Source organism: Muscardinus avellanarius (assembly GCF_963383645.1).
Source record: "Muscardinus avellanarius genome assembly, chromosome: 6".
Taxonomy (NCBI): domain Eukaryota; kingdom Metazoa; phylum Chordata; class Mammalia; order Rodentia; family Gliridae; genus Muscardinus; species Muscardinus avellanarius.
The window spans coordinates 50656548-50682240 of NC_137791.1; the positions used below are offsets into that span (position 1 = coordinate 50656548).

Genomic DNA, 25693 nt, shown 5'->3' on the forward strand with positions numbered 1-25693 from the left:
GTCATTCGATTTGAATAATACAAGTTACTATGTATTTCTTCTGAAACCTATAAACTTTTATATATAGAATTTCTACTCACAATCCAACAGAAGATTTACTAGGACTTTAAAATTAATTCTCCCCAAATTAATAAACATTATGCATTTCCAATGAAATAAATCTATGTTTACTGGCACAGTCGGTGGTTCAAGATCCTGGCATTCATGAGGTCTTGACATCAGTGCATTTCTGGTGTCAAAAGCTGGCCAATTGCCTTTTTGATTCCCTTGCTTCCTGTTGATGATAGAGATAGTTAGATCCCCTTAAATGGGTTGATTAGAAAAATTGTTCCTTGTAGCCCAGCTAGAGATTGTTCACAGAACTCACATGACAACTGCATCAAAACCTAATTCTCTATATTAAATTTATTTCTTCTTAAAATTGCTCACTATTTTTATTAAATGTCTCTAAACCATGTGCTATACATCCTAATTGTTTTATTGGAAGGAGTGAGCACATCTGTGATCTCAGTATTAAAGAGGCTGAGTCAGGATGATGGTAGGTTAAAGGCCAGCCTCAGCCACTTAGCAAGGCCCTCTGCAACTTAGTGTGACCCTGTTTCAAAATAAGCTGGGTGTGGTGGCGCACGCTTGTAATCCCCGGGCTTGGGAGGCAGAGACAGGAAGATCGCGCAGGTTCGAAGCCAGCCGCGCCCGCTGGCTTAGGAGACCCTGTTCCAAAAAAAAAAAAAAAATGTAAAAATAGGTCTGGGACTGTAACCCGGGTGTAGAAGGGCTTCCAGGAACTCCAGTACCACCAAAATAACAAGTAAGTCAGACATAGTGGTGCACACCTGTAATCCTAGTACTTGGGAAGCTGAGACAAGAGAATCACATGTTTGAAACCAACCTTAGCAATTTAGTGAGACTCTCAGTAACATCCTGAGACTCCATTAAAAAAATAATTAATTTTTAAAAATCTTCCAATGCAAGTGGAAGAATGGAGGTTTCTTGAGAGAACTTTTTAAAGAAAATAATACATTAAGAGTAAATGGAATGTCATAGAGAATATAAAATTCATAATACAGATTCTAGGATATATTAAATGTTACTGCATAGAAAAGGTCATATTTCAATTCTTTGGTGAGGATGTGGGTCACTTAGTAAATACTACTTAACTAACTGCCTCTATTTTTAAAAGTTTAAGTTGGAATTCTGCTTCATGTCATACAAAAACATTCTAGGTGCATTAGCTATTCAACTGTAAAAATTAAAATATCAGAAAAAATGTAGAATACTATTTGTTTAGCATAAGAGCTGTGAAATCCTTCAGTCAATACAGAACACAAGCTATGAAAGAAAAGAGGAGCATGTTTAACACAATGAGTATTTTAAGATATTCAATGGTAACAAACATGATAATCAAAATGATTTAACAAAAAGTTAAAAATATTTGTGGTACATAAGATAAAGTTTAGTTCCTCAGTATTTAATGTAATCTTATAAATTTTAAGACAAAAGACCAATTTAAATATGAGTAAATGATATGTATGTATAATACACAAAAAGCTAGTCCAAATGCACAAGAAATATACAAAATACATTTTCCAAGAGAAAATATTAATTAAAATAATACAGAAATATGACCATTAAAATACCTCCTGGGATAAATATGAATGTTCTTTCTAAGCTGCTGGAGGAATTGTGAATTTTGATAGCATTTTATAAGAATAATTTGATAATACATACTCAATAATATGTCCTAAGGAGGCAAATAAGTCTCCAATCTATTTCACTGAAATTTTTCTGAAAGTTGAGACCAGTACTGTCCAACAGAAATATATTGCAAATAATAAACACAAGTTATATATGTCATTTTAATTTTATAGAAACCATATCACAACACTAAAATGTTTTAAAGCAATAACAATCATGTTATTACTTTGTATAATTAATTTAATATATTATAATTACTAAATAAAACAACTGATGGGAGATCTTACATTCTCTGCTTTGTGTTAATTTATTTTCCACCAGAAGAAAGAAAATATGTAAGCTGGGCGTAGTGGTACGCTTATAATCCCAGCATTTGGGAAGTCAAAACAGGAGGATCATGGTTCACAAATAGCCTCAGCTACTTATTGAGACCCTTTGCAAATCAGTGAGACCCTGTCTCAAAATAAAGAATAAAAAATAGGGCTAGGGGTATAGCTCTGAGGTAGAATGCTCCTGGGTTCCATTCCCAGTATTAAAAAAAAAAAAAATTTAAGATTTCAACACTCTAACATCACAGAAAAATTTGTTTTCAACATCCTTACTACAGAATTTAATTTTGAGCTAAATATATTTTATTACTAAAATCTTGGAACAAGGTTGCATACATTTATAATATTGCCAAACCTAATGTGATTTTATTTAGCAATATTTATACTTATTCAGGGTTGGGGTTTTAAACAAGTGACTATGATAGGAAAATAGAAGGCTCTAGGAGATGAAGGATATGCAGGGCTGGCTTGCAGATATAATGCACGGATTCCAGTCTAGATAAAAAGAGACAGGATGTAAAGAAAGTAAAGCCTAGGGATCTTTTTGCATTGTGCCAATGTTTTCGCAAAAAGAGATATGTTATTTATTTTCCATTAAGAGCTATACTCTTGCCCCCCCCCAAAAAAAAGACATGGAAGAAAAGGAAAGAAAGGAGGAAGAGGAAATCCAAGAACATAGAAGAAAATAAAAAAGAAAGAAGAAAAATAGTGAGACAAATACTTAAACACATGAGAAAATCTGTACATAAAAGTTGATTCCTAATGGGATTTCTGAAAATCTTCTCTGAAAGTTTTCATAGGGAAAAATTCCCTTTAGCATGATCTCATCAGCTTTTGAGTACTATAGTCACACTGATTTTAAAGATAAAAATGGGCCAGAGTTGGTGGCACATGCCTATAATCTCAGTATTTGGGAGGCTGAGACAGGAGGATGGCAGGTTTGCAGCAAGCCTCAGTAACTTAGAGATTCTCTGCAACCTAGGTAATACCTGTTTAAAAAAATTTTTTTTTTTTTTGGTGGTACTGGTGTTCCTGGAAGCCCTCTACCTCCGGGCTACACACCCAGACCAATTTTATATTTTTTTATTTGGAAACAGGGTCTCTTAAACCAGCGCGGCTGGCTTCGAACCTGCGCCATCCTCCTGTCTCCGCCTCCCAAGCACAGGGATTACAAGCGTGCGCCACCACTCCTGGCCTGTTTCAAATTTTTAAAAAATAAAATAAGGCAAGGGAATATCTCAGAGGTAGAATGCCCCTGAGTCCAATCTCCAGTAACAATAAACAGACAAACAAACAAAGATATAAATAAATAATAAAACGTTTCCTCGATTCCAAATGTCCTCCATCTGCTTCTCTAACAGCCATACAATCCAAAGAGTATCTACATAATTCACACATCCTCATCCACTTTTACCCTTCAGTTCCTTCTAATCTTGCTTTATTCCTCTCTACTGAAGCTACTTGCTTCTATCCCTAAGGTCATCTGTGGAGGATGCTAAATCCACTGACTAACTTTCAGCCCTCATTTACCTGACCTGTTTCTGGCCAGTTCACCACTCTTACCTTCCTGAAATATTCTATTTTGAATTCTTGCCATTATACATTTGTTTTCTTTCTTTCTTTTTTTTTTTTTTTAGCCTCTTCTGAGTCATACTGTGAAACTTCTCTTTCTTTACCAACACTTAAATGTTTATTTTCCATAGGTCTCTACACTGAATCATCTTTTCTTTCTACTCTATTTTTTTCTGTTATTCAATGTTGCAGTTTTAAATGACCTATTTTCCTCAATGATATACTCTAGTCTGAGCTGCCGGTCTGACATCCAGAATCCTAATATCAAGCCATTTACTTGATATCTCAAAGTAGATATTTTTTAGGCCCCTAAAATGTAAAATCTGAACTTAAAATTTGATGTTCTTCTATGACCTCCCAGTTTCTCTCTATTCCATCAGTCATTTCCATTGGAATAAATGTCAACTTTATGATCCTCCCTAATTTTCCATGGCCTAAGCCTATGAGTTATTCTTTACATCTCTTTCCCCCACAGACCACATATTACTATGTTATAAACAGTATGTAGGTAGTAGATCTTAATAAGTCATTCACTCTTTTCTACAGTTTATTGATTGGTAAATTAATTATTTACCAACTCCTTTGTTTCACTTTTCATTATGAAAATAGTCCCTGATGTGCTCTTCTAGAACAAAAATCTAATAATTGTATTCCTCTGCTTTAAAATTCTTCAAGGGATGCCATTATACTTAGGGGACTTTTACTACAGATTTATGCAATTTAACTTTGGTTTGGTTTTACATCTTTTTAAATTGTAATACTCTCTCCTCCCCCCCACACATTCATTGTAAAACTGAGAATGTACCTGTCAAATTGCAGATTTTTTGGGGTCATTTTTAGTCTCATTCCTTCACCTACATCAATAGTCATACCTGAATTCATTAATTTGCTCATATCTCTACAGTCCAGAAGAAAGCAAACTGAATTCTGATTTTTTTCAAGGTGATCACACATCACTTTATTAAAATATTACCTATAACTTAATGAGGATACTGCACTTTCAACTCTATTATAGAAAAATACATTGATAAAGGACTAATCTCTGAACATAATACTTATATACTTTCAGACTGGTATTAATCTACTGATACTGTTTGTAATGTTCTCACAGTGGCCTGCCAGGATTGCCATTTTTTTTCATATGCCAGGCAGAGTGAGATAACAACTAGCAAATTATGCCACAGTTTTCTCTCCTCTTCCTCTCGCACTAAGATAAATGTCACAATCATTCTCTCACTTGGTATGGTATGCTGAAATTTAAATACACTTTAAAAATCTACCAGGCTCAGTATTGTATAAGTTTTTCAAATAAATGAAAACGTCCTGTTAAGAAAACATGGAGAAATATTGTTGTTATTATTTTATAACAATACAATTCAAAGCTCTAAGCATCTTAATTAACTTAATTCTTACAATATTAATCATTACATGAATCAATTTCTTAACAGTTATAGGTGAAGTTTCAAAAAAAAAACTGCATGGAATTCTTCAAACTTCAGTAACAAAACCAGGAAACTCAAAATATTCTTATCTGGATGACCACTGGACTTACTCATACTGTATTCTTAGTACATAAAAGAAATACACTTAATTTTTGGCTTGTTTAATTTTCAATGGGTAGTACACAGAGGACATATTTTAATAAGAACAATGCTTTAAAGAAGACATTCTGGGTACAGAAGAGGTAGATTTTAATCTACCTCTTCTAACTAATCGGTACTCTAGGCCTAATTTAATTTCTTTCTTTAATTCCCTTCAAAAAAAAAAGGTAAATGTAAGGGCACCACATGTCATATCATGGGCAGACTAAATCATAACACATGCAGCTGTATCTTACATGTCCTGGCACGAGAAAATCAAACATTGAGATGATTCTCCCCTCTTTTGAAACCTCTCCAATGTTTTCCTCACATCTTTTGTATGATAATCTTTCATAAAAAGCAGCTGGCTATCATCCTGCATTGTATATCAGATCAAATATTGATCTTACACTGACAAAAATCTCATATTTTTAAATGAAAGAAGAGCTATGTTGAGCATAACAACTCTGTGTAAGTCCAACTTATGCATGTCATTGACCATTAAACATCTAGTGGGCTGGCTGGCTTGCAATCAAGAACTTATTCTTAGCCTATGTATCTATTTCTGGGACTTTGAATGATTCAATAGTTAAACTCTACCCATTCTATATGGGTATAAACCCACAGGACATGATAAGAGAAAGATCTCTGACTTATAATCAAGGGCTTAGAATAGTGAAAGATCTAAGCATTTAATGAAAAAATGATAAGATTTGTGCTTATTAATTAAAACCAATATAAATTTTGCCTCAATTTTCTAGCTTACTTTTTCCAATAGTGACCCAGTAATTCACTATTTAAAATGCATCCTATCTCATGAGATTTAAAACTATATATATATTAAATCCAAATAAAATGTGACCAACCAATGCAAAATATACAAATTTTATGGATTCTTTAGACATTGACTAAACATATTCTACAGTGTCATTCCTGTAATATTGCAGAACTGTAGCCTTTTGTCATCATCCCTTAAAAAGACATGTTGAATAGGGTATAGTGGTACATGCCTGTAATCCCAGTACAGGGAGGCTGAGACAAGAGTATCACAGGTTCAAGGCCAGCTTCAGCAACTAAACAAGACTCTGTATCAAAGTAAAAAATAAGATAGGACTTACAGTGCTCTGGGTATATCTCAAAGATATAATGCCCTTGGATTCAATTTTTATTAACACACATACACACACACACACACACACACAGAGGCAAAAAAAAGAACATGATGACTTATATGTTTCAACTTAAACAATTGAAAATCTTTCATAGATGTAAGAACACAACAAAGTATTAGTATTTTCATATAATTATACTAAAAATGAATTTTTTGTGCAGAGTAGGCACTATTCTTTTGATGTTCTCACTTAGTAAGTTAGCATGATGTTCATTCATATGAACTCAGAGTAGAAACAAAATAAAAGGTAGCTATTAAAAGAACACCATTATTTCAAGGGTTCTTGACATTATTTTATTTCTCTTAAGTTATGTCAGGCTAAAAAGGAATTGAATATTGACCAAAGGATGAAGGGATATCAAACCAAAAGAAGATGAAGAACAATAAAGATGAGGAGGAGAAAAATAGAGGAGAAGGAAAAAAGGAGAAATATAAGAAATGAAATTCCAAGTCAGGAACTCTTGCACTTTACACTATGTGTTTATAATGTGCAGCACAGATAAAATAAAACAATGGGAATTGCTAATACAAACAAAGTGGCAGAGGAGTTTAAAATAAAGGAAAACATGACACAGAGTATAATAAAACATAACTTATTATAATGAAACAGATACAAAGAAAATCTTATAAAAGACTCCAAGGCACTGAATAATTACTTGTCATGATTACCAAGGGAAATTGTATTTCTGGATTATTTCAGTGCATAACACTTGGAAACAGCAGGAAATTTTCTATCCAGTGGCAAATGTCTAAATAACTCATTTTTCTCTGAGTGAAAAACAAATACAGAAGGGATATAAATCCAAACAATATCTGAGATGTCTCACCACCTGTACTATCTCAGTTGCTGGAGTAAAACTTAGATACTATTGTTTTTCTTTAAAATAGAAAAAATACAAGGCCAAATATCATTTCTAGATAATAATTTTTGTAATATTCACTCTTTCTGTTCTGCTTCATAACTATTTTCAAAATTACTATATTTTATTTTATATGAAGAAAATAATAGACTAGCAACTATAACTAAGTTTATTAGGTAATAGCCATTTAAACTCCTAAAACATTTGATTTACATTTGGCAGAAATAATGCTTATTACTTTAGATTGTATTTTTTTAACTCAGCAGCAAGGATTTTGGTAAGAAAACTTCATCATATTATAATTTGAAGTACTCAATAATTTTTTGTTTGATATTAAATTTATGTAAACTTTTATATCAATTGAAATTGAGTTACAATTGATACTCTGTGATATGGGAAAATAGATTATGCTTTTGTCTTTTTAAATTTGTTTTATTCTTCTCTGAAAGAGGTCTAGTTTAATACTCTTTTAATCAATCTCTCCTTAGTTCTTCTCATTAAGGATTCCTTTTCTTCTCCTCTGAGAACTATCAACCACAATAATTTCCCCAAGGATATGACAGTTTCTTTATACAGGAAGCCATAACCCCTAAATTTTTTTGATGTGGGAGCTTGATTGCTTTATTCAGTAAGTTGTCTCCGAAGCCAAACTAAGGCAATTTCTCAATAAGAACTTTACTTTTATATGCTAATATGATTCTATTGACCAATGACCTAAGAATTAAAATAATAACTAACATGTATGAAGCAATGACTATTTGTTACAGCATCTGGAAAATAATTTGATTTGTATTTTCTCTTTTAATTCCCCAAACAATTTTTGAATAAATTTTACTGTTTCTCAGATTTTGCTTCTTAATAAATAACATAGATAATGACAGATTTAGTTTTTACCTAAAATTAGAGAGAAAATAAGCAATGAAGTGAGACTGGGTCTGAGGCAGCCTGTAATAACTATAATATGTGCTCAGGTAGATGCTGTAGAAAAAGTCCCCCTGCTAACCCAAGGGTATGCTGAGGTTAAAGCCTGAAATTCTTATCAATTACTTTTTATTAAATTGTTCAATATCAAGCATAAATACTATGAAAGATCTCTCTCTCTCTCTCTCTCTCTCTCTCTCTCTCTCTCTCTCTCTCTCAAATCTCAGCAGAAGTGACATAATTCCAATCATTCTGAGCTGGTGTAAGGAGAGCAAGTTTTCCCAGCCACCAGAGACAGACAGGAGAGACCTATACAAGCCATATTTCTCAAAGCTATGTATAGGAAAATAAATATTATTATGTCATTTGGAGGAAAATGGATGGAACTGGAAAGCATCATGTGAAATAAAATAATCCAGATTTGGAAAGTCAAGAGTCATATATTTTCTCTTATATATGGAAGCTACAGAGAAACAAAAACATGGAATAGAAAGGAGACCAGAAACATAGAAGGGGATCAGGAAGAGGGAGGAGGAGACAAGAGAGGGAGGTACTGGGTATTGAAATTGGTCAGGCTGTGCTATGTGCACATAGAATATGCCACAATGAAACCTGCTGTTCTGTATAATAACTATGCACCAATTAAAAAATTAACAAGCTATTTCAAAGCATCCAGCACATGGCAAGACAGAAAACATGCTAGTTCTACTCCTTCATGCCTTCTGTTTTGAAATATATCAGTTACTTAACTTTCATCAGAGGCATCAAATTATACCAATAAAAATATTAAAAGTATGGAGTGGGAAATAATCTGTAGTTTAATAAATAACTACTAATGGAGGTAGTAGTTAAATTTTAAAAATCATTCATTTTAGAAAGAAACAGAAGAAATATCTCTCTTATGGACATTAGTGGACATTATCTAGTTAAACATAAGGTAGAAAATATATTCTAAATAGAATTTTCATCCATTGTGAATCACGTTTAGTTTGTTTTACTACAAAGCATTTTATCTTCCCAACTTCTGTGAAAGAACAAGTTAACAGAACTCTCTACCAGCAGTTTACACAGATGTGGTCACTAAAGTCAGCCCTAGAAAGATGTCCTCATGTGGGAAACCATGCTCACCACTTCACTGTCTTATTGTTACATAACTCTTGAGGGGAGATGAAAAGTTGCTGGTGAACTGATGAGAGAATTACTTTCAAACAGTTACTACTTAAGGACCACAGGAAAGTCACTCTCTACAATGAAGTATTTGGACTAACTAACCCCTATGTGTTATGTGTGAGTGGAGAGAGGGAGGGAGGGAGGGAGGGAGGGAGGGAGGGAGGGAGGGAGGGAGGGAGGGAGGGAGGGGGAGAGAGAGAGGAGAGAGGAGAGAGGAGAGAGGAGAGAGGAGAGAGGAGAGAGGAGAGAGGAGAGAGGAGAGAGGAGAGAGGAGAGAGAGGTTTCACAAAAGACAAAAGAGCTGGGCATGGTAGATGACCATAATCCCAGTACTTGGAAGGCTAAGACCAAAGAATTGTACGTTTATAGCCAGCCTCAGCAAAGTTGCAAGACCCTTAGCAACTTAATTAGATCCTGTTTCAAAAAATAAAATAAAATAGAGCTAGGATATAACTTGAAGTAGAATGTCTCTGGGTTCAAGCCCCAATAATTAATAATAATAATAATAATAATAATAATAACTAGTTCTCTTAGAAGACTACACATCACAATAATATGGACATAGGTTAACGTCAGATGACAACTTATTACAAGAAAATGTTTCATTACCCATTGCCAAATAAGGAAGTAACCGAAACAAGTGCTAAATGATCATACTGAGGAGGATCTGGGGAAAATGCTGGGAGAAAGAAGAATAATCTTCAGGATATAAAAATCTCCTTACATCGCTCCCACATTATCCTGCATAGCAAGTGTCTCAAAACGCTACTCGAGTTCCAAGTGAAATAAAAGCCATTTTCTGGCTAGACTGCTTAGTCTAGAAGGTTAAAGCAAATTGTACTCTATTCTATTTAACCAGTTTGTTAAATTGAAATTACAAACAAGATAATCTGCTCAGGGCTCACGAGAGTGGCTGGTTTATCTGTGGACACTAGCAAGGGCTGCTTTGCTACAGCTCATATAAGCAGCAGAGTTTCCACAAAGGTCAATGCAGTGTTTAAAATTTCAGCATTTTCAGATGTTATTAGCTCTAATTCCTTTTGTGACATTTCCCATTGTGCAAACATATTTCTCATTTTAGCTAAAAAGCAATTTTTAAAGTTTATTTATTAAAAGATACACTGGTCAAGAGAAGTGACTAGAGCCAAAATTACATGATTTCTAAAAATTGCTGGTAGGAGCCAGGCATGGTGGCACACATTTGTAATCCCAGCATTTGGGAGGCAGAGGCTGGAGGATCGCGGTTCGAGGACAGCCTCAGCTACTACTTAGTGAGGTCCTTTGCAACTCAGTGAGACCCAGTTTCAAAATAAAGAATAAAAAAATAGGGCTGGGGGTGTAGCTTGGAGATAGAATGCCCCCGGGTTCCATCTCCAGTTTCGCAAAAATAAATAAATAAATAATAAATAAAAATGCTGGTAAGTTGCAAAACTTAATTCTGTTCAGCAAATTAAGAGGATTTCATTCTGAATATATTTTCTTGTTGCATTTATCGCCATGAACAGCCCCAATAATACTAATATCCTAGATAAATTTTTTGGTTGTTTTGTTTAGTACTGATGATTGGGCTCAGGAACTTTTTACATCCTTACATTTCTGAGCTACATCCCTGGCCATTTTTTTTCTTTTCTTTTTTCTTTTTTTTTTTGGTGGTACTGGGGATGGAACCCTTCTCTGGCCTACAATCCCAGACCCATTACATATATGTATGTGTATATGTAATATATGTATATAATTATATACATATGTATATATAATATATAATATATATTATATATAATATGTATATGTATATGTATGTGTGTGTATATATATATATATAAAATTTTTATTTGGAAACAGGGTCTCTTTAGCCAGTAAGGCTGACTTCGAACCTGCGTGATCGTCCTGTCTCCGCCTCACAAGCACGGGGATTACTTACAAGTGTGCGCCACCACGCCCGGCCATACATATTTTTATTTTATATTTTGAACAGGGTCTTCCTAGGTTACAGGTGTTCACCAACATGCCAGGCTTAATTTTCAATACTCAATCCTTGTTATAACCATTATACACTTCTCAGTGCAGTTGAAAATACTTAAAAATAACAATACAATTGCCTTAATGTCCACTTAAAAATGTAAAACTTATTTTGTATTCACCAAATTGACTTTTTCCCGTTATCCCCTGGTGTGGTGGTGAGGTTCTACGCACAACACCCTAAGAGCCAATTCACTGCATCCCTAGCAATTTTACCTAGCTGGATTTTGTTAGGCTTGACAGGTAAAAATGTGCGATGCTACCAACGGGAGATATTGCTATTCTTATAGAATTTTGAGGTGACCTGTAGGTCATCTGTTAACACAGATTGCATAGTGGTTTTAGAAGCTACAGAACTTTTCCTGGCTGCTGGAAACTTCCAGCTCCTAGGAAGTTTCAGACTTGGTAGGTGCCTGCTGGCCAGAATGGGAAGCGAGCTCCCAGCTCCCGGGTGCAGACTCCCCATCGGAGAAGCTGGAGGACGGCAGCAGTCAGCGGCCCCAGGACAGTTACTGTTTAGCAGGGGTCCTTAGTCTCCTCCAAGACCCCCATCCTGCCCGTCCGAGCGCGAGGTCACCCACCTGGGGGAGCCGGGCCACCGCGGGGCCGGTCCCTGCTCCCGGCCGCCTTGCAGGGGGCTGCAGGAAGCATCGCGGCCGCGAAGCCAGCCAGGCGCTGGGGCTGGAGACCCGGCGAGCTCTGCCCTCGCCCGCGCCCCACACGCGCCTCCCTCCTGGACCGCGGGAGGGCCCCGGGAGAGCGGGTGGCAGTGGTGGCGCCGACCTTGACCTTGAGCTCGGGCCGGGCTTTGCAGGGCACCCGAGGAAGTGAAACTATGCAGGCGCTGCTCTCGCCCCCCTTTTCAGAAGGCTGCCTTGGTTTCTCGTAACGCCCTGTGGTCTGGATCCCTCCTCACCTTTACACTCCGGGTGTTTTCGGGCTTCTGTAACTCTAGCGTGAGCTCTTCTTGTCCCCCCCAGTTCTAGGTCTTCCGAACTGCTCCTACTTCTTGTGTTGAAGGTAGGCATCTGTCAAAAATGAGGAATAATAGCTAAGGGGGTAAATACAAATACAGATCTAAATAAAGATCTGTATTAATAAAGATCTAAAGTTTAAATTTTTAACATTTTTTATTTTACCCAGACTTTCTAGGCTAGGCTCATATGTTGTCAAGTTATGTAAACCCCATATGAAATTTATTTCCTTCTTCTGCTCAGATTCAGAAATGGGTCCAGTAAAAAGCAAAACCTAACAGCCATGGACCTGAAGAGCCCTTCCAAACAAGATTTATACATTGGGCTGGGGATGTAGCTCGGTGGTAGAACACTTATCTAGCATGCAGACAGAGCCTGGGTTTGATCCCCAGCATACCCCCAAAAGGACAAACATCTCTTCTTCTCTCAAGGATCTCTCATCTAGGAATTTACCTTTTGAAGTTGAAGATCTATTTGACCATTGGGTAATAGTACCTGGTCTCAAAGTCCCTTCTTCCTTCTTATAACAGATATCTAAAAGGAAGTCTTGCTCAGCAACTGCTTTTGTTACACAGTCTTTTTAAGGAAGACTATAAATATAAAGTATCAAAAATAGTGAATTTTTCCCAATATAACTGGACTTGTTATTCATAACATAATGTAGAAAATTTGGAGAAATATGTGAAATGTCAGAAAAGCCTTAAAACTATTATGGACATATTTATTTTCTATCCAATGTTTCCTTTAACCTTATTATTAATTTTTAAATAATATTCTGAATTTGAAATCATATAACAAAAAATTTTATCTAGTTTCTGAAATAATAAACTATCGAAAAGGTTGTTGTCTTCTAACATAATGATCATGTACCCAGAGGCTTCAGTATACAAGGTCAAGACAGAGTTTGAGTTGCAGGCTGCACATAAACTTTTGGTCAGTATTTTCCAAAACTTAGTTGTTAGAAAGCTTAAGTATTCGTAAATGAACTCAATGAGGAAATAATGTTCTAACTAATACATTTGCTAGAGTGCATAATCCTCAAAATAGCAACTTTGACCAACATAAATTCTCCAGCTCTTGTTCTTTAACAAAGCATTCAGATCTTCAAAGGCATCTATGTGTGCACACAAAAATGTGTTAATAAGGAAAGTCTTCAAATGGCAAGTGGTATCTGCCACATGCATGAAATAGCGAACCTGGACCAGCTGTCAGAAGGCTGAGATCTCTGTCCTGACTGCACCTCATTATCAGGGCTACAAAGCAGTTCTTAGCACTTCTGAGCTTTACATATTAGATCTAAGTGAGGAAACTGGAATAGTTATAGTCAAGTCTCTGCCAGCTCGAAATAAGGTTTACATTATATAGGGAAACTCAGTACACATTTAGATGCTCATTTGAACCATTTGTATCACCATGAAGATAGAAACATTAAATGGGAAAAAAATGAAAGCAAGGATGCGTTTAAAAGTACAAACTGACTTCTAAAAACTAGCTTACTTAATAAGATTTTGTATTACATAAACTTTTAAATTTTCCACTTAAAAGTTTAAAAATTATTCTAGCTTTTTCTTTTTTTGGATACTGAATGAAAATACAATCCTTTCCAAAGTTATAAAGTAATGTATAGCCTATTGACTTATTTTTTGTTTCATTACTATTGCTATTAATAGCTACTCTGCTTTTTTATTTTTAAGAAAAATATTTCATGTGCTAATCACCATGTAAGAATTTCGCAGTGTTCACGTTACTAGGCTCTTAAAACTATGTGGCTTTAACCGTATTTTACAAATGATGATTTTTTTTGCCAAAGGTACATAAAAATCGTAGGCAAGTTTATACATATAAATTTATAATAATTCACCATTATCCAGAAGGGTAAATTCCAAAACCTACAGAAGAAAACAAAGAGAGTCCCAAACTATATATAGGAAAGTAGTGTATATATAATACATATATACAATATACATATATATATATATATACACTATATATGTGTGTACTGTTTTTCCTATACATTCATATATACCTATGATAAAGTTTAATTGGTAAGTCAATCATAATAAGAGATCTACAGCTAATAATAAAATGGAGCCGGGCGTGGTGGCACACGCTTGTAATCCCAGCATTTGGGATGCCGAGACAGGAGGATCACAATTTGTGAACAGCTTCAGCTACTTAGTGAGGCCCTTTGCAGCTCAGTGAGACCCTGTTTCAAAATAAAGAGCTGGGGTTGTAATTTGGAGGTAAAATGCTCCTGGGTTCCATCCTCAGTACCACAATAAATAAATAAATAAATAAATAAATAAATAAATAAATAAATAAAATGGAATACTTATATTAGTAGATTACAATAAAAGTTTTGTGAATGTACTCTTTCTAAAATTTTTTTATTTGCTATTTTTAGATTGTGTCTGACTGTGGGTAACTGAAACCATGGAAAATAAAACTGCAGATAAGGAAGGATCACTGTACTAGAATGGTCTTTGTTTTCGCACTCACTTTCCCACAGAGCTATAATCCTATGGAACGGAACATCAGTATCCCCCAAAATAGGCATGAACTGCATTCAGAATTCATCACGATTTGGGCTCTACTGTGTTGAGGATATAGACAATCACACACACACACACACACACACACACACACACACACACTCACAATGGGGTATCTAAGACTTTCTTGTATTCTAATGTTGCTCATGCATTTATGAAAATATGTCCTAGAAAAGACTTGGCTGTGTGTGCTTGTTGGTGTCAAGCACATCTTTAATCAAAGTCGGCTTTACTTCTTGCCCTGCTTTCTCCCTAAAGGAGGTGATACTGTCTGAAATGTTGGGTTATCTCTTGGTTCACATTTGCTTTCGGGGAAGAGGCACTTAGTAATTCTCACAGTGAGAGGCTTTTCCGGCAGCATGCCACCAGCAGCGTGTAATCCAAGTGTCTGATTTTTACCTCTGTTGCAGAATGACAAAAAGTGCTAGCCACAGTCGGTTTCTTGTTTCTCTATATATCAAACTCTTGGATTCATTGACTTCCTCCCTTGCATTCTCTTTTCCAGCAGCATATTGATGGCCTTGGTATTATTACCCCACTCTGCGGAGATTATAAGAGCCTCATGCTGCCTCTGTGTTCCAATAATTGGACAGCGAAAGCCATTCGCTGTTGCCCTGCTGTGGCTGCTGTGGCTGGTTCCCTGTGCCCTTTGTAGACGGGATGCTTTCACCTCTGTTCTTGGCTATATTTCTGCTTTTAGACTCTGGATGCAGTTAAGACAAAACTGGTGGTTTCCAAAAGCAACGAAATATCGTAAAAATGAAATGGTTTGCATCTTCATGACCATTTAATAATTAGAGAATTTTCTTTCCGACAAACATATTTATATTTTTTACATTAAATAATATTATTTCCCTAGGGTGTTATGCTTCTTTTTTACTAGATCAAAGCTAAAAAAATTTCAGGTGTGTTTTTAAAAATTTCCCAGGTGGATAGTAGATTATCTCTTTATTCTGTTGATTGTTTCCTTTGTTGGACAGAAGCATTTTAGTTTGAGCTAATCTCATCTGTGTGTTTGTCCTTTCGTTGCTTGTACTTCAGGACTCATATTTTAAAAATAATTTTCCAGAACAATGCCATGGAGCACTTCCTCTATGTTTTCTTATGTTAATTTTACAATTTCAGGTTTTATATTAAAGTCTTTAATTTTAAAAATTTCCCAGATACATATACACAGACACAGACACAAACACACACACACACACACACACACACACACACACAAACATACATGTATGTGTATATATATATATATATATATATATATATATCAGAAATTCACATATAGATGAATTCATACATATGAAGATATTATTAGAAGCTCACTGGCCTCAAATAAGTTAGTTTCTTTCTAAAATCCAGATTATTTTGGACTATGACCTGGAAAGTAAAGTACAAGTGTGTGTATGTGTGATTTACTGGGAGGCTTTCTTCATTTTCTTGTTATTCTTAACATTTAACTGAATTCTGTAACACTGTTCTATGTAATAGCACCACCACCACTCCAAAAGATATTCACATCTTAATCCTCTGGACCTTAATCCTCTTCTTTACATAGAAGGTGGAAATTAGTTAAAGATCTTTAAATGGGGAGATTAACTTGGATTATTCACATGGGCCCAATATAACAAGTCACCAAGGCACTTAAAAGATGGAGTCAGAGTTGGGAGATGTGAGGAAGCCAGGATTGGAGCTAGATGCTTAGACTATGGTGGGAGGAGCCACAAGCCAAGCTCTTCAGGCAGGCAGTCTCTAGGAGCCAAGAGAGGCTAACGAATGAGTTCTCCTGCAAAAGGAGCAAGCCTCCAAAAGGAGCAAGCCCGGCACCTCGACTTTTAACTGGTTTTAGACTTCTGACATCCAGAACTGTAAGACAATAAACTTGTGTTGGTTTTAGCCACTTAGTTGTAGTATTTTGTCAAAGAAGCATTAGGAAACGACTGTGTTTATGGTGACAAATCATTTAGAGATTTTTGTGAGAAAGAGAATCTTGTTTACATTCTTCTAGATAAACATGTACTAAAGAACAGTTAATTCTCTTTACCATCAAGTTGCCAAAGTGCGGATGGCACAGGATCTCATTGCTAACTGGTGGTTGTCGTTTTTTGCTGTTCCTTCCTGTAGCTCTACCTGCCTTATGTACTCGCATCTGTTCTCCAGTGGCTGAATAGATGTGCTAATATTCTCTTTTCAGTTAGATCGAGGATAACATGTAGAAGTAACGAAGCTTCTGCTTTTGCTGTGACACCACTGCTGCTCCACCCACACCCCTGACTGTGCAAACAAGTGGGGTGAGTGTGCCCAAAGGAAGCTTACTCAATAGGTATGAGTTTAACAACCCACACTATAAAACATTTAGATGCCACGAAATCGAAAACTCTCCATTTTATTTTTGTTTTTTGCCTGTCTGTATGAACTATGATAATTTGCTCCAACTTTTGCCCCAGAATTGTTTATTTGATTAGAGATTCAGCCACACTCCCTATGCAAAATAACATATTTCCCTTAGCACTTAATTCCCTCTTATATCAGAACCTGTTAGTGTCACTCCTCTGGAATATTAATAAAGGAGTATCATCTTTCATGTTTAGTATGCGCCTGCCATGTGCAAGGTTCAGTGCTGGGCACTAGGCACGCAGTAATGAAAAGATATGGGCCTGCCTTACAAAAAGTTCTACCTTCTAAGCATTCTGCTTTAGTTCTCGTGGAAAACTATATAGGATAAAACAATACTAAATGGTTCTATGATATTAAAATACTTAGAAGACCATTAGAAGAATCAAGAATATTCTTGTACATAATGTGATTATAAAGGAAGATTTCATTATAAATAATTAATAGTAAAGAGACATCTTGAGAAAGAGCATATTTAGAATCAGATAACAGTAACAGGAAGTGGTTGGAGAAAACTTTTGACAGGAAGAACAGCAAAGACCATGTGTTTCAGCCAGTGGCATAACTATTATTTTGCTTTGGGTCATCTCAAGAACTGTGCCCCTTGACATGGTCCAAGAATTGGGAGAAAATATAGAAGCTATTTTCCACATCTACCGTAGAATTCCATAGAGTATGGGTAGCCGGTTAACAATTTAGAAGAGAATAAAATCCAGACTAGCCTCAAATCAGTTAGTTTATTTCTAAAGTCCAGATCATTTTGGGCTGTGATCTGGAAAGTAAAAATCCTTGAAGTCAGTATGTCACTTGTTTAGAAAAATAAGATAATAATAATGATAATAATAATAATAACTTACTCTTTTACAAATAGCTAAAAGACTTCATTAAAAACAGAAAGTAGTATTTTTGTGGTAAGGAAATATTATTAAAATTGAATTGACATTTCCAAAGGCAAATAACAGAAACATTTTAAACACAATACAATTACCAAGAAAACAGCATATCTTTCAGATCATCTGAATGTTCCTTTCCTATTTCATAGGATGCCTAGAATATATTACCTAAGCTCAGAAGGACTGGCTATGTACAAATAATTAGTTGTTCCAAGAGAACATTCTGTAGGATTCCAGATGCACTAGTGAGCCATCTGTGAGATGTTATGATAGATAGCTCTGTATTTCACAATTTTTCATTGCTAAAATAAAGTACTGCAGGCTGAGTATTATTTTAAAAAGAAGTTTGTTTGGCACACAATTTTAGAGGCTGAAATATCAAACAGAATAGCACTAATTTTGGCAAGAGTCCTCCTGGCTGCATCATATCATGCAGGTGTGGAGAGCATCATGGCAGGAGCATGGATGAGATAGAGGCCATACGCTGAGGTAGGAAGCAAGAGCATGAGACCAGGGACCAAACGGGGTCCCAGGAGACCTGTGGTCACCCTTCTGAGAACAGTGATCTCAGGACTTCCCCATAAGACCTTCCTCTTAAGAGCTCACTGCCTCTTAACATTCTTACAACCAGAGACCAAGATTTGAACATGTAAATCCTGAGGCTCAAACTACATCTAACCCAGGCTTTTGAGACCTCGTGTAGAGTTTGTGAACCTTTGAGTAATACTGAGGTGAACCTTAGATCATAATGATTGGAACCATTGAAAAGTATTTCTTTATAAAAATCTTCAGGAATCAAAAACATCATGTATGTTTTTGGAGAAAAGAAAAAACATTATTTAGGGTTAATTTCTTTGTGAGTCTAGTTCAAACACACATAGAAGAGAGACGTTAAACTTGCATTAAAGAATAAATAAACGCCGGGCGTGGTAGCTCACACTTGTAATCCCCGTGCTTGGGAGGTGGAGACAGGAGGATCGCGCTGTTTCGAAGCCAGCCGTGCTGGTTTAAGAGACCCTGTTTCCAAATAAAAATATAAAAATAGGTCTAGGAGTGTAGCCCGGAGGTAGAAGGGTTTCCAGGAACCCCAGTACCACCAAAAAGGAGGAGGAGGAGGAGGAGGAGGGGGGGGGAGGAGGAGGAGGAGGAGGAAGAGAAAAAATAAGAAATTAAGTCATAGGTAGTTATAGGTATAGCTACTTCTCAGGTGGTAGCTTGAATGGATATAAAGCAGAAGTAAATGATATAGCATATTTGTCTAATGGCTAGAGATGGGAGTGAGTTATAGAAAATGCTGCTAAGGGATCTAGAAGATGTATTTAATTCTGTGAGTGCCACTGAAAATATTTGCATAAATTTTGCTATACTTTTTTCCTGCTGACAAAATTTTGGAAAATACTAAAAATGATATTATAAAGTAATCGAGAATAAGCTAGGCATTGTGACACACACTTGTCATCCCAGTACTTGGGAGGCTGAGACAGGAGAATCACAGTTTTGAAGCCAGCCTCAGCTACTTAGAGAGGCCCTTCATAGGTTCGTGAGACTCTGTTTCAAAATAAAGAATAAAAAATAGAGCTGGGGGTGTAACTCAGAGGTAGAAAGCCCCTGAGTTCTTTCCCCAGTACCAGATACAAAAAAGTAATAGAGAATAAATTTAGAAATTGAAGATTTAGCCAGGACTGGTGGCGCAAGCTTGTAATCCCCGCACTTGGGAGGTGGAGACAGAAGGATCAAGCAGGTTTGAAGCCAGCCAGGCTGGCTTAAGAGACCCTGTTTCCAAATAAAAATATAAAAAATAGGTCTGGGAGTGTAGCCTGGAGGTAGAAGGGTTTCCAGGAACCCCAGTACCACTAAAAAAAAAAAAAAAGAAAGAAAAGAAATTGAAGATTTAAAAACAAGTTATTTTTAATCTATCAATATTTACTAGCGACTTCTATGTGTGTAATATTCTAATATACAGTTAATATTTCATGTATTAAAATACATAAATCATAGTCGGGTGTGGTGACGCATTCTTGTAATCCCAGCATTCGGGAGGCTGAGACAGGAGGATTGCAGTTCGCAGACAGCCTCAGCTACTACCTAATGAGGCCCTTTGCAACTCAGTGAGACTCTGTTTCAAAATAAAGAATAAAAAAATAAGGCTGGGGGTATAGCTTGGAGGTAAAACGCCCCTAGGTTCTATCCCCAGTACCGCAAAAAAAAAGACATAAATCATAAAGATGTTACTAGTGTAATAAAGAACAGAAAATTAATAGAGTCAATTAAAAATAAATCTTCTTTTATAAATACAATGCATACATATCATGAAATATCACTAAGGAATTTGAAATAAAAAAGATCAAAGTAATTTTAATAGATTACTATGTAGTTGCTCTGTGATTATATATTGAGTACCTACTATAAGCCATGGTTTCTATTCTTTATCGCAGTTATAACTTTTACAAATAACAGTAATTGTAATAAAGTGATTGTATCCAATACTGTAATAGAGAAGGGATAATATAAACGAAGGGATTGGATTACAATCTCTAAAAGTATTTTAAATTTAGGAAAAGGCATATGCCTCTTGAAATTTACTTTTGCAAATGAACTCCAATATACATGTGGAGCTATTATAATATATAATATATAACATATTATATATTTTTCTGAATGTTTATATATAATGTGTATAGTATAGATACATTGTACAGTATTTTCTTTTTAAACTCAACAAAACCCAACTATGCTGAGAGATTTCCCTTTTATACCTTTTATGCTTAATACAAAGGGCTCTTCTTTTATTACTAATTGATGGATCACAATTTTTATCTTTCTAACAATTATTTTTAATCAGAAATAGTACCTTAAAGGAAAATGAAAAAATTTACATTTGAGAAAAATGTATGTTTTTTTTTTTTTTTTTTTTTTTTTTTTGCGGGTCTGGGGATGGAACCCAGGAACATTTGACATCTGAGCTACACCCTCTGCCCTATTATTTTTTTTTTATTCTTTATTTTGAAACCGGGTCTCACTTAATTGCAGAGGGCCTCACTAAGTAGCTGAGGCTGTCGGCGAACCGTGATCCTCGGGTCTCAGCCTCACGAATGCTGGGATTACAAGCATGTACCACCACGCCCAGCTAAAATGTGTAATTTTTATGTATTATAAAAGCACCTCTTACTTAATAGCTCCTCCATCACAAGAGCAATCAGTGAGAATGGTCCAATAGGAGGCTGCTAGTTCGCTGAAATGGGATGGTAATATATGGGTCTTTGAGTCTTTGCACTTGAAAATTTTTAGTCGCAGATTCCTCTAATCTCTGTGCATGAAGAACATCTCTTCATGTTAAACATTAGAACTGAAGGGGGTCTAGGGGTCTTCGGGACTAATGAAGGGGGTCGGCGCAGGAAAGACCCAAGGCCAGCCGTAGGAGATAAGCAAGCAAGCAAGCAAGCAAGCAAGCAAAAGCTTTATTAAGACAGCCCAGCTCCCTTTTATATCAGGCAGCTGGGAGGAGGGAGCTTCCGCTCACAGCAGCACAAAGTACTGGGCGGGGCGTTTACTGATTGGGTGGCTCATACCCCAGTGGGTGTGTTATCAGGGGACTGATTGTTGGGCATCCCGTGGCCCCTTTGGCAAGCTATGAGGTAATCAGCACGATCCAGAAGAGAAGCCGGAGAGGCACCATCTTTGGCATGACTGGGCTGCTTATCCTAACAAGAACTTCCTCCTTCCTTGACAGCAGTTTACAAAGCAAATTATATTCTCTTCCCTCATATACATTTCCTTCTTCCCTCTTGGTCACCAGATTAATAATTATGGTCCAGCTGTACCATGACCAGGTAAAGGAAGAGTCAGACCTCCTGAAAAATAAAAAGAGGGAGTAAAAATAGAAGGAAGACCTAGTCAACATATTTCTAAAATATTTGGAAAAATATAAATGGGACTGGGTCCTAAAGAAAATGAATTAATTCAAGTGAACCATAGAGTTGGATAACATAGGGTTTATCGGACAGGATGACTATCATGGGTTGCAGGGTTTAACATTCTGACAGTGCCTGGATGGAATACAGATAGTGCTGGCACACGGTGAAGTTGGCATTTGGAAGTTTGGAGAAATTGACATCCCCGATACATTAAGTAGGACTGTTATGGCAATTAATAGAACAAGGATATTAAAAGTTTAGGTAGAAGGGTATCGTGGTGCATGCTTGTAATCCCAGCATTCGGGAGGCTGAGACCAGAGGATCGCAGTTCGCAGACAGCTTCAGCTACTCAGTTAAGCCCTCCACAACTTAGTGAAAACCTGTTTTAAAATAAATAATACAAACGGGTCAGGGGGTGTAGCTCGGAGGTTGAATGCCCCTAGGTTCCATCCCCAGACCCCGCCCCCCAAAAAATGTTCAGGTAGGCTTGCTAGTGAAGATATATTGCAGAATCCTCAGAACTCATGAGATGACCATATTTTCTAGGGAAGCTCAAAATATGCTGTTGATCAGTGTGATATAGGATGCACCACTGAAAAGAGAGAAGCTTCGTAGCCATTGTTAGTATTACAGGCCAGGGTTTTTTATACCTAGGATCCAAGACATCAAAGCAGATGGGAAAGATCCCAAAGTAATCAATCCAGCATGTTAGCCAGCAGAAGCAACATGGGCATGACGATGGTAATTAGCAGCAAAGCTGTTGTCACAGCCAGGGAAGTCCAGTCTGCAGGTACCTATGAATTGTTACAGTTCTTGGAACACGATCACTCACAACTATCAAAGATATTGTTTAATCTATATATGCTTAAACTATATTAAAGGAAAATCATTCTTAAGCCGAAGCCACTTAAAGATTTGTATCCAACAGACTAAAATAGATCCCCAAGAAAAAGAACCCTGCTTTATCACCCCAAATTTTCATGTTTCCCCTAGTCCCTTACAATAATTGTTCTATAGTCATTTACATAGATTTTGTATCCTTGAAAAATTCTTCAGTTCACTATTGAACTCACCAACAGTACAAATTAGCTCTGAATAAATAACAAATGTGCTCATCAAAAGCTGAAGGGGATTTATTTCTTGGGTGAAAGCAGACTTCCCATTAAATCTCAGAGGAGACAGTATTGAAAACATTTGCTCAGCTACATTTCAGAATTGATATGTGCTTATGACTGCTAGGTCCCCCACCTTCACAGAAGTATTAATTTAAATTATATAGCTTCTGTTATTATCAATGTATGTTAGATTTTAGGAGCAGCTAAATTGACTTAAAAATCCACCAAATTCTGTACTCAAGAAAATGCACATGTGATTAACTTTGACCAATATAACATAAACAAGCATAACATAAGCAAAAGTCTAAAAGCTTGAATGTTAGGGTTATGTTTTATGATCAGTCTTGGAAGCCTGGACCACTACTTAAATATGTGAAGCTTTCTTGAAAGACTATGTTTATTTAAAAAATATCCACCTCGTCTGTATTTACTCCCTAACAACTGAGAAATGAAAACTGTGCATTTTGGATGCTGAGGAACAGCAGATACCACACGGAGAACAAAAGAACCACCTGTCTGAGCCTAGCTCAGATTGTAAATAGTGAAAAGATAAAATTTAAAGCACTAATTACCAACAATTCGTATCGTTTTCTCTGACACTGATGTCCTAGCTCAAAATAATTCTAACACATGGGACTCTGGATGATTTTTTTATTTAATATATATCAGAGGAACTTCACACATAGCTCTGAGCTACAGGTGTCAGGGAGACATCAATGAGATTGACAACAACTGTCTATGTCAGGACAAAGGGCTTGGCCAATATTCTCTGGATCACAGATTTTTAAAAAATCTTTGTCAGCTAGTCACCCTGAGCCACTGCCCTGCTGATGCTAACCATTGCATTGTCCTTCTTATCTGATTCAGAAGAGTCTTAGAGGAAAAAGAATAGGGAAGTTTAGTTATCTGCTCTCATATACCTCCCAAGGTCTCCAATGTTCTCATCCCACTGATACCAGGGCTTTTTAGAAGTTCTTTTCTACATAGTGTATTTGGCCCTCTCTGCAGGTTCTGACTTAACTGTGTTCTAGCTCCCTGGAAGTGAGTACCCACATTTTACATCCATGATTCGGGAGAGCAAGCAGGTAGAGGATGCTACTGACCACCTTGACAATCCCATAACTGTACCTGCAGTTTCAACCCCTTCACAGGAACTGGTAGGGAACCTTCCTCCCTGTAACCTCCTCAGTGTTCCTCCTCCTTGAGATGTGAGAAGCTTAGGGCAAAGAGGATGTCTCAGGCAGCATAAATTCCAGGTTGGCCGTTACTTAGATATCTTGCGGAGCAGTCACACGAACCACCTGCTACTTATGGACTCCTAGGGAGAATAAGGAAAAAGTAGTGATACTGAATGTGGGAAATGGGACTGCCATAAAAATGAGGCTGTCTTCTCCTTCCTGTTCCCACTCCCATATTCCCAAGCAAGGAGCTCACAGCCATGGTTCTTCCTTGCTGTATTCATATTTGAGAGTGTTCTGTGGTGTTTCTCATCACTGTGTTGTTTCAGCTACCATTATCTTGTGTTATCAGGCTGGTGGCTTGAGAGCGATGTGGGGCTCATAGCACCCACTTGATACTGCTGGATGTGCCTGCTGTGAAGACCATCACGTCATCTGCTTGTATGATGTGTCAGGATAGACCAGCAGATGGTACAAAGTTTCTCAATGGCTGACATGGTAGTTTCTGAGTCTAATGGTGGACCAAGACTGCAGCCCCAGATGAATAGATAACAAAAAATAGTATACACACAATGGAATTTTATTCAGCCATAAAGAAGAACAAAATTAAGTCATTTATAGGAAATGAATGGAACTAGAGAATATTATGCTAAAAGAGATCAACCAGTCTCAGAAGGTCAGAGGTCATATATTTTCTTTCATATGCTAGAGGGAAAATAGGAACAAAAGGAACTTCAGCTAAGTGAGGAGAAAGACCAATAGAATAGTGAAGAGGGAGATGGGGAGGTATAAAAGGGGGTTTGATGAAGAAAGCAGTTCATATAATGTTATGTTCATATACAAAGGTATCACTACTAATCTCATTAACATATATAGGGTGGGGAGCAGGTGAGTTTTTGAGGGAATCACAGAATGTGCTGAGTGCCACGTATGGTTACAGTGGGCCAATAAAAGTAAAGGCTGCAGCCTAAAGCCTGAAATAGGTGTCTTCCAATGTGAGACACTATTTAAAGCCCAACTGTAGGACATTAGTTGGATATAATCTGTTTTCCAGACTTGTATTGGAGTTAGGCCCCAACAAATGTGACTCCTTTCACCTTGTTTTGTTCATTGGACTTTTGACATGAATATCATGTGATCATAGCACTTTTGGCTTCTCTCACCTCTAGAGGAAGGCACTATAGTTTGGATCTTGAATTTTCTCTAAGATGGTGCTCCTGGGAGCCCACTGGGTAGTGGTTAAGCCATTGGAAATGTCTCTTTGAAGGGAGTTGTGGGCCCTTGACTTCCCACTTTGCTCCATGGCCATGAGGAGAACAATTTTCCTCTACCATATGCTCCACCCTCCGCTCCACA

The 25693-nt window shown here is 36.7% G+C and overlaps 1 protein-coding gene across 1 annotated transcript in view; it reads right to left on the reverse strand.

Annotated features, from left to right (window-relative positions):
• BANK1 (B cell scaffold protein with ankyrin repeats 1) overlaps positions 1–11968 on the reverse strand; it is a gene marked incomplete at both ends in the record, with an annotated part of 320108 nt that extends 308140 nt beyond the window's left edge. Inside the window, one exon of the mRNA XM_080697739.1 lies at positions 11899–11968. Coding sequence (XP_080553865.1) covers positions 11899–11968 — 70 coding nt within the window. The remainder of the gene's footprint in view (positions 1–11898) is intronic.
• Positions 11969–25693: the final 13725 nt, after the last annotated feature.